At 39.9% G+C, this 10000-nt stretch overlaps 1 protein-coding gene across 1 annotated transcript in view; it reads right to left on the bottom strand.

The window, feature by feature from the left end:
* Positions 1–1354: 1354 nt before the first annotated feature.
* The window catches only part of mogat3a (monoacylglycerol O-acyltransferase 3a), a 10567-nt gene continuing 1921 nt past the window's right edge, over positions 1355–10000 (bottom strand). Inside the window, exons 2-9 of the mRNA XM_054601060.1 lie at positions 9182–9360; positions 8005–8065; positions 7322–7465; positions 6385–6515; positions 5211–5254; positions 5011–5101; positions 1988–2096; positions 1355–1886 (exon numbers count right to left, since the gene is read on the bottom strand). Of these exons, the coding sequence (XP_054457035.1) occupies positions 1732–1886; positions 1988–2096; positions 5011–5101; positions 5211–5254; positions 6385–6515; positions 7322–7465; positions 8005–8065; positions 9182–9360 (914 nt within the window). The 3' untranslated portion in view covers positions 1355–1731. The remainder of the gene's footprint in view (positions 1887–1987; positions 2097–5010; positions 5102–5210; positions 5255–6384; positions 6516–7321; positions 7466–8004; positions 8066–9181; positions 9361–10000) is intronic.

Raw genomic sequence — 10000 nt, 5'->3', positions numbered from 1 at the left:
GCTTCAACATGCTTTTTCTTCAGCAGTGGAGTCTTGCGTGGTGAGCGTGCATACAGGCCACGGCGGTTGATGCATTACTTATTGTTTTCTTTGAAACAATTGTACCTGCTGATTCCAGGTCTTTCTGAAGCTCTCCACTAGTGGTCCTTGGCTCTTGGACAACTCTTCTGATAATTCTTTTCACTCCTCTGTCAGAAACCTTGCGAGGAGCACCTGGTCGTGGCCGGTTTATGGTGAAATGATGTTCTTTCCACTTCCGGATTATGGCCCCAACAGTGCTCACTGGAACATTCAGAAGTTTAGAAATCCTTCTGGAACCAATGCCATCAGTATGTTCTGCAACAATAAGGTTGTGAAGGTCTTGAGAGAGCTCTTTGCTTTTACCCATCATGAGATGTTTCTTGTGTGACACCTTGGTAATGAGACACCTTTTTATAGTCCATCAGTTGGGACTGAACCAGCTGATATTCATTTGCACTGACAAGGGGCAGGATTGCTTTCTAATTACTGATAGATTTCAGCTGCTGTCTTGGCTTTCCATGCCTTTTTGCACCTCCCTTCCTTCATACTTTTTCCCTGTGTCATTCCATTGTATTACACATAACTTAATTTCTGAACTTATTTGTTTGGTTTTCTTTGTATGTATGGATTACTTGGGTTGTTACCGACATCTGGTGAAAATTTCATGTCAATATCACTTTTATACTTAAATATATTTACTAAGAGAAATGGTGACGTGTTCAATACTTATTTTACCCGCTGTTTCTGGGTGGATGTTAACATGTTCATAACTACATATATGGGTGGATGTTAACATGTTCATAACTACATATCTGGGTGGATGTTAACATGTTCATAACTACATATCTGCAGTGCGGCAGACTGGCGGCCTGTCCAGGGTGTGCCCTGCCTTCACCCATTGACAGCTGAGATCGGCTCCAGCACCCCTGCGACCCTTAACTGGATTAGCAGGTTACGGAAAATGGATGGATGGATGGATAACTACATATCTGGGTGGATGTTAACATGTTCATAACTACATATATGGGTGGATGTTAACATGTTCATAACTCTACATATATGAATTCCTGAATGAACATCTTTATTCAAACATTTTGAAATAAACCAATCAGACGGCTCTGTCTACATCATCAGGTGAATATTAAACACAAACATAACATTCATGTTTACGTCGCTCCTAAACGCACCGTGAAATCTGTTTGCATTCCTAATTCAATCCAATATACACATACATACACATATATATATATATATATATATATATATACACATATATATATATATATATATATATATATATACATATATATATATATATATATATATATACACATATATATATATATATATATATATATATATATATATATATATATATATGTATACACACAAATATATACCCCCGGTACCATGAGCTCATCATTAATCAGTCACTCATACACTCGTAGTATATTTAATGATTACAGATAAAGCTACAGCGTTAATGTTCTTCACTCATTCAGTGTTAGCATGCTAGCTCTTTATCAATAGAGCTCAACAGAGGGATCAATCAATACAGTGGTTCCCCTTCAGACCCCCTGAACAAGGTCATATGAAGGCCAGGTGTTTCTATAAAGGTCATATGAGGGTCAGGTGTTTAATATCAAGGTCATATGAAGGTGAGGTGTTTAATATCAAGGTCATATGAAGGTCAGGTGTTTAATATCAAGGTCATATGAAGGTCAGATGCTGATGTTCGCCCAGACCATATTTGTGTTTGTGCTGTTCGAACAGTTCTGTCAGATTCTGCATGTAAAGTTCATGAAGACCCTCGATGTCCTCAGAGCTGGGACTTGGAGTCTGGACCACCGGGATTGGTTTCCCCACTGAAAACAAGGGGGGAGGGGGGAGGGACCATAACACAGATCTCCTCAGACTGTGATGTAAACAGATTATAAATGTGTCATGTACATCAGTGAGGTCATACCGACGGTGTGGATGGGCTTCCTGTAGGGCATCAGACCAAAGCTGTACTGGAAAACTCCTCTGGCGTGAAACAGAGGCAACGCTACTCCCATGATGCACTGCAGCCGGTTCTGTGAATGCAGAACAACATGCTGACCTTCATATATATATATATATATGTATATATATATATATATATATATATATATATATATATATATATATATATATATATATATATATATATATATATATATATATATATATATATATATATATATATATATATATATATATATATATATATATATATATATATATATATATATATATATATATATATATATATATGTATATATATATATATATATATATATATATATATATATATGTATATATATATATATATGTATATATATATATATGTATATATATATATATATATATATATATATATATATATATATATATATATATATATATGTATATATATATATATATGTATATATATATATATATATATATATATATATATATATATATGTATATATATATATATATATATATATATATATATGTATATATATATATGTATATATATATATATATATATATATATATATATATATATATATATATATATATATATATATATATATATATATATATATATATATATATATATATATATATATATATATATATAAGGTTCCTAAGAGCACAGTGGCCTCCATAATCCTTAAATGGAAGAAGTATGGGATGACCAGAACTCTTCCTAGACCTGGCCGTCCAGCCAAACTGAGCAATCGTGGGAGAAGAGCCTTGGTGAGAGAGGTAAAGAAGAACCCAAAGATCACTGTGGCTGAGCTCCAGAGATGCAGTAGGGAGATGGGAGAAAGTTCCACAAAGTCAACTATCACTGCAGCCCTCCACCAGTCGGGGCTTTATGGCAGAGTGGCCCAACGGAAGCCCTCCTCAGTGCAAGACATATGAAAGCCCGCATAGAGTTTGCCAAAAAACACATGGAGGACTCCCAAACTATGAGAAATAAGATTCTCTGGTCTGATGAGACCAAGATTGAACTTTTGGCGTTAATTCTAAGCGGTATGTGTGGAGAAAACCAGGCACTGCTCATCACCTGCCCAATACAATCCCAACAGTGAAACATGGTGGTGGCAGCATCATGCTATGGGGGTGTTTTTCAGCTGCAGGGACAGGACGACTGGTTGCAATTGAAGGAAAGATGAATGCGGCCAAGTACAGAGATATCCTGGAAGAAAACCTCCTCCAGAGTGCTCAGGACCTCAGACTGGGCCGAAGGTTCACCTTCCAACAAGACAATGACCCGAAGCACACAGCTAAAATAACAAAGGAGTGGCTTCGGAACAAGTCTGTGACCATTCTTGACTGGCCCAGCCAGAGCCCTGACCTAAACCCAATTGAGCATCTCTGGAGAGACCTGAAAATGGCTGTCCACCAACGTTCACCATCCAACCTGACAGAACTGGAGAGGATCTGCAAGGAAGAATGGCAGAGGATCCCCAAATCCAGGTGTGAGAAACTTGTTGCATCATTCCCAAGAAGACTCATGGCTGTACTAGCTCAAAAGGGTGCTTCTACTCAATACTGAGCAAAGGGTCTGAATACTTATGACCATGTGATATTTCAGTTTTTCTTTTTTAATAAATTTGCAAAAATTTCTACATTTCTGGTCAAGGTGGGTTGCTGAGTGTACATTAATGCGAAAAAAAATGAACTTTTTCGATTTTAGCAAATGGCTGCAATGAAACAAAGGGTGAAAAATTTAAAGGGGTCTGAATACTTTCCGTACCCACTGTATATACATATACAGCGGGTAAAATAAGTATTGAACACCATTGTCACCATTTTTCTCAGTAAATATATTTCTAAAGGTGCTATTGAAAACAATAAGTAATGCACTCAACCGCCGTGGCCTGTATGCACGCTCACCACGCAAGACTCCATTGCTGAAGAAAAAGCATGTTGAAGCTCGTTTAAAGTTTGCTGCACAACATTTAGACAAGCCTGTGAAATACTGGGAGAATATAGTCTGGTCAGATGAGACCAACATGGAACTCTTTGGATGCCATAATACACACCATGTTTGGAGGTCAAATGGCACTGCACATCACCCCAAAAACACCAGACCAACAGTGAAGTTTGGAGGTGGAACATCACGGTGTGGGGCTGTTTTTCAGCATACGGCACTGGCAAACTTCATATAATTGAAGGAAGGATGAATGGAAAAATGTACCGAGACATTCTTGATAAAGATCTGCTGCCATCTAGCAGGATGATGAAGATGAAACGAGGGTGGACATTTCAGCAAGACAATGATCCCAAACACACAGCCAAGGAAACTCTCCATTGGTTTCAGAGAAAGAAAATAAAGCTGCTAGAATGGCCCAGCCAATCACCTGACCTGAATCCAATAGAAAATCTATGGAAAGAACTAAAGATCAGAGTTCATAGAAGAGGAACACGAAACCTTCAAGATTTGAAGACTGTTTGTGTGGAAGAATGGGCCAAAATCACACCTGAGCAATGCATGCCACTAGTTTCTCCATACAGGAGGCGTCTTGAAGCTGTCGTTACCAACAAAGGCTTCTGTACCAAGTATTAAATACATTTCAGTAAGCGTGTTCAATACTTTTTCCCTGTGTCATTCCATTTGATTACACATAACTTAATTTCTGAACGTATTTGTTTGGTTTTCTTTGTATGTATGGATTACTTGGGTTGTTACCGACATCTGGTGAACATTTCATGTCAATAGCACCTTTAGAAATATATTTACTGAGAAAAATGGTGACGTGTTCAATACTTATTTTACCCGCTGTATATATACACATATATATACATATAAATAAACATACATATACATGTGTATGTATATACATACATACATATATATACATACTTATATATATATATATACACATCTCACCAGCTCAATCTTTTATTTCGTTTTCATGTCATTATGAATGTTTTTTAGTATAATGAACTTGACGTGTGACCTCTGACCTGCAGCTTCCTCAGAGGAGAGCCGGTGGGATTCTCCATCTGATCAAACAACTCGTTCTCTCCGAAAGAAAAGACTGGAACCAGCTGAGCTCTGCTCTCACACACACACACACACACACACACACACACACACACACACGGTCAGTGTAATGTTTGAAGCTCCGCCCTCAGAGCCCCGCCCCTTCATAAGCTCCACCCACCCGTGTTTGAGGGCCAGTTTGATGAAGCCCTTCCTGTTTCGAACCTGAAACGCAAACAAACAAATGTTCACATCAAAGTGTTTGTAGAAATCTGTTTGAAGTTCTCATAGTCATCCAGTTTATAATGAGAGGGAGATATGTACTGAATATGCTAAGCTAACTGACGGTATTAAATCAAATCTATGTTTTAGGGTCTGAGGTTTGTTGTGTTACTTCAACGAAATGTGATTTAAATCTTAATTATCAAACTGGACATTCACCTCTTGTACTCTTCAGACATTAGCATGCTACGTAGCACAAGGTAAAGTACATAAGCACCAGGTAAAGTACGTTAGCACCACTTAAAGTATATAAGCACCAGGTAAAGTACATTAACACGTGGCTAAGTAGGTTATTGAAGGGTAAAGTATGTTAGCACAAGGTAAAGTACGTTACCATGTGGCTAAGTACGTTAGCACAAGGCTAAGTACGTTAGCACAAGGTAAAGTACGTTAGCACAAGGCTAAGTACGTTAGCACCAGGTAAAGTACGTTAGCACAGGGTAAAGTACGTTAGCACAGGGTAGAGTACATTAGCACAGGGTAGAGTACATTAGCACAGGGTAGAGTACATTAGCACAGGGTAAAGTACGTTAGCACAGGGTAGAGTACATTAGCACAGGGTAGAGTACATTAGCACAGGGTAAAGGACGTTAGCACAGGGTAAAGTACGTTAGCACAGGGTAGAGTACATTAGCACAGGGTAGAGTACATTAGCACAGGGTAAAGTACGTTAGCACAGGGTAGAGTACATTAGCACAGGGTAAAGTACATTAGCACAGGGTAGAGTACATTAGCACAGGGTAAAGTACGTTAGCACAGGGTAAAGTACGTTAGCACAGGGTAAAGTACATTAGCACAGGGTACATTAGAGTACATTAGCACAGGGTAAAGTATATTAACGTGTGGCAAAGTATGTTAGCACAAGGCAATGTACATTAGCACCAGGTAAAGTATGTTAGCACGTGGCTAAGTACGTTTGCACAAGGCTAAGTACTGTCTCTCTGGACATTGTTAGATACTAACATGTCTGTTAAAGGACATTTCATAATGAGTCATTAGCTTTAATTAGCTTTAATTAGCTTTAACTAGCTTGACTTAGCTTTAACTAGCTGTTGATGAATTCATGACAGAACCTGAAGTGTTAAAGCTCCTGGTCGAGCGTCCAGAGCCTCTGGAGCTCCACCCACCGCGATGACAGCGACGTTACCTCCTGCAGGACGGCTGACGAGGTGAGACAGGCTGGACTTAGAGCTGGACACCAGGCCTGAGAGACAGACAGGTTTATAAAGACAGGATGGACTTAGAGCTGGACACCAGGCCTGAGAGACAGACAGGTTTATAAAGACAGGATGGACTTAGAGCTGGACACCAGGCCTGAGAGACAGACAGGTGAGAGACAGACAGGTTTATAAAGACAGGATGGACTTAGAGCTGGACACCAGGCCTGAGAGACAGACAGGTGAGAGACAGACAGGTTTATAAAGACAGGATGGACTTAGAGCTGGACACCAGGCCTGAGAGACAGACAGGTGACTGACAGACAGGTTCTGGACGGAACATCATGTGATCATTGCAGTTCCACAGTCTGTCCACCAGGTGTTACATGATGAACTCATCATCACAGATCAAAACGAGCAGAGAGGCGTCACTCTGAGGAGAAAACTGGGAACCAATCAGGAAGCTGTTCTCTTTGAATTCTGATCACTGGAGGATCAATGATGAAACTAAACCCATGTGACCCTGCTCCGACAGCCAATCAGAGAGCAGCTTCCTGCCTCCTCCTGCTCTGACCTATAACACAGTGTTTACTCAGAGCTGAACAAACAGCTGAGTGAGTGGAGGGTCAATCAAAACCTCTTTCAGACCTGAACCTGGTTTTGTTCCCGTTCAGGTCTACGTGTATTTAATATGTTCATTATTATTATTATTACTTTTATTAATAACAACAATATGATTATACTTAATAAGTTAGTCCGTCTCTGACAGCTGATGAAAATAATTCAAGTCTCTTGAGACACACAGACACACAGACACACAGACAGACAGACAGACAGAGAGACAGGTGTTTACCTCCACACATGATGTAGTCTCTAAAGAGAGGGACCCTGAACCAGAACGGCAGCATCAACAGGTGACACTTCAGTCCAGGAAACAGACGAGAGAAACCTGTCGCCTCCGTACAGAAGTTCCCAAACGCCCCAGCTACTAGCACACCTGAGAGACAGACAGGTAGAGAGTCAGACAGGTCAACACAGCTACCAGCACACCTGAGGGACAGACAGGTAGAGAGTCAGAAAGGTCAACACAGCTACCAGCACACCTGAGAGACAGACAGGTAGAGAGTCAGACAGGTCAACACAGCTACCAGCACACCTGAGAGACAGACAGGTAGAGAGTCAGACAGGTCAACACAGCTACCAGCACACCTGAGAGACAGACAGGTAGAGAGTCAGACAGGTCAACACAGCTACCAGCACACCTGAGAGACAGACAGGTAAAGAGTCAGACAGGTCAACACAGCTACCAGCACACCTGAGAGACAGACAGGTAAAGAGTCAGACAGGTCAACACAGCTACCAGCACACCTGAGAGACAGACAGATAGAGTCAGACAGGTCAACAGAGCTACCAGCACACCTGAGAGACAGACAGATAGAGACAGGTCAACAGAGCTACCAGCACACCTGAGAGACAGACAGATAGAGATTCAGTGAGAGACATACAGACGGACAGAGAGACAGCTGTCTTTCTCACCGTGTGGATGAAATCCAAAGATGTAGTTTTTCTTTGGATCCAAATCGACAGTTTTAACCAGCTGGAGACACAAATCAATCATCAGACTGACACAAATCAATAATCAATCATCAGACTGACACAAATCAATAATCAGACTGACACAAATCAATAATCAATCATCAGACTGACACAAATCAATAATCAGACTGACACAAATCAATAATCAGACTGACACAAATCAATAATCAATCATCAGACTGACACAAATCAATAGTCAATAATCAGACTGACACAAATCAATAATCAATAATCAGACTGACACAAATCAATAATAAATAATCAGACTGACACAAATCAATAATAAATCATCAGACTGACACAAATCAATAATAAATCATCAGACTGACACAAATCAATAATAAACAAATCAATGACACAAATCAATAATCAATCATCAGACTGACACAAATCAATAATCAATCATCAGACTGACACAAATCAATAATCAAATCAATAATCAGACTGACACAAATCAAATCAAATCAATAATAAAATAATCAGACTGACACAAATCAATAGACTGACACAAATCAAATCAGACTGACACAAATCAATAATCAATAATCAGACTGACACAAATCAATAATAAATAATCAGACTGACACAAATCAATAATAAATAATCAGACTGACACAAATCAATAATAAATAATCAGACTGACACAAATCAATAATCAATCATCAGACTGACACAAATCAATAATAAATCATCAGACTGACACAAATCAATAATCAATAATCAGACTGACACAAATCAATAATCAATAATTAGACTGACACAAATCAATAATAAATAATCAGACTGACACAAATCAATAATAAATCATCAGACTGACACAAACAATAATAAATAATCAGACTGACACAAATCAATAATAAATCATCAGACTGACACAAATCAATCATCAGACTGACAAATCAATAATTAATCATCAGACTGACACAAATCAATAATCAGACTGACATTAGTCAATCAATCATCAGACTGACACAAATCAATAATAAATAATCAGACTGACACAAATCAATAATCAATCATCAGACTGACACAAATCAATAATCAATCATCAGACAGACTGCTCGGGTTTATTGATCTCCTCTGTGCCGATGGATCTGATCAATAATGCGGCGCTCACCGTCAGAGGGAAGTAGTCCCTGAAGAAGTCCCAGGCGCTCCAGCTCCGGACCCACTGTGACCTTCGACCTCCACAGGTGGGCGTGTCCCAGTCCAGCCACAGCCAACCAGCATAGAGCAGGGCCAGCATCCACCAATCAGAGAGAGCCAAAAGCACGAAGGCAGCCAGACAGCACTGAGCTGAGAGACAGACAGGTGGTCAGACAGACAGCCTATTGATCAGGATACTGATCACCATATTGATCAGGTTATTGATCGGCGTCAGCAGTGATGGAGGCGTTGAACCTGAGCTCTCCGAGATAAAAACAGGAAAACTTTCAGTCATGTGACGAGTCACGTGACGAGGAAGAACCAATCCCAGCAGGCCGATCGCTTTTCTTTCCGCCTCTAATATCTGTCTACTGTAAAGAAAAGGAGATCAATACTGTAGGGCGACCCGGAGCTCACAACATCCAGGTCAAAGGTCACCAAACTGAAGATGACCAATGAGCAGTGAAGCTTCTGAGAGGCCTGATGGTAGTTTGACGTGAAGCCAGGGGTCAAAGTTGAGCCGCTCAGCTGTTTTCAGCGTCCAACGACCAAGTGAAGCGTCAACCAATCAGTCTGTTTCTCCGTCATCACTTCCTGACTTTAGCCAGTTAACTCTCACCACGAGGACCAGGCAGCCAATCAAATCATGCAAGAGGCGGGCTTTAGTACTCTACCACTGACTTCCTGTTTCCATGGCGGTCGATGTGGTGGGAACCATCGGCTGTCGTCATGGTGACGTCTCTCGTTGGTTTGAAGACGTTTTGAAACCTTGAGTTTGTAATTTTTTGGC

This window comes from Anoplopoma fimbria, chromosome 7 (genome assembly GCF_027596085.1).
Source record: "Anoplopoma fimbria isolate UVic2021 breed Golden Eagle Sablefish chromosome 7, Afim_UVic_2022, whole genome shotgun sequence".
In the NCBI taxonomy this organism is placed as follows: Eukaryota; Metazoa; Chordata; class Actinopteri; order Perciformes; family Anoplopomatidae; genus Anoplopoma; species Anoplopoma fimbria.
The sequence above is the reverse complement of the archived record's forward strand: the minus strand, read 5'-3'. Positions and strand labels throughout refer to the sequence as shown.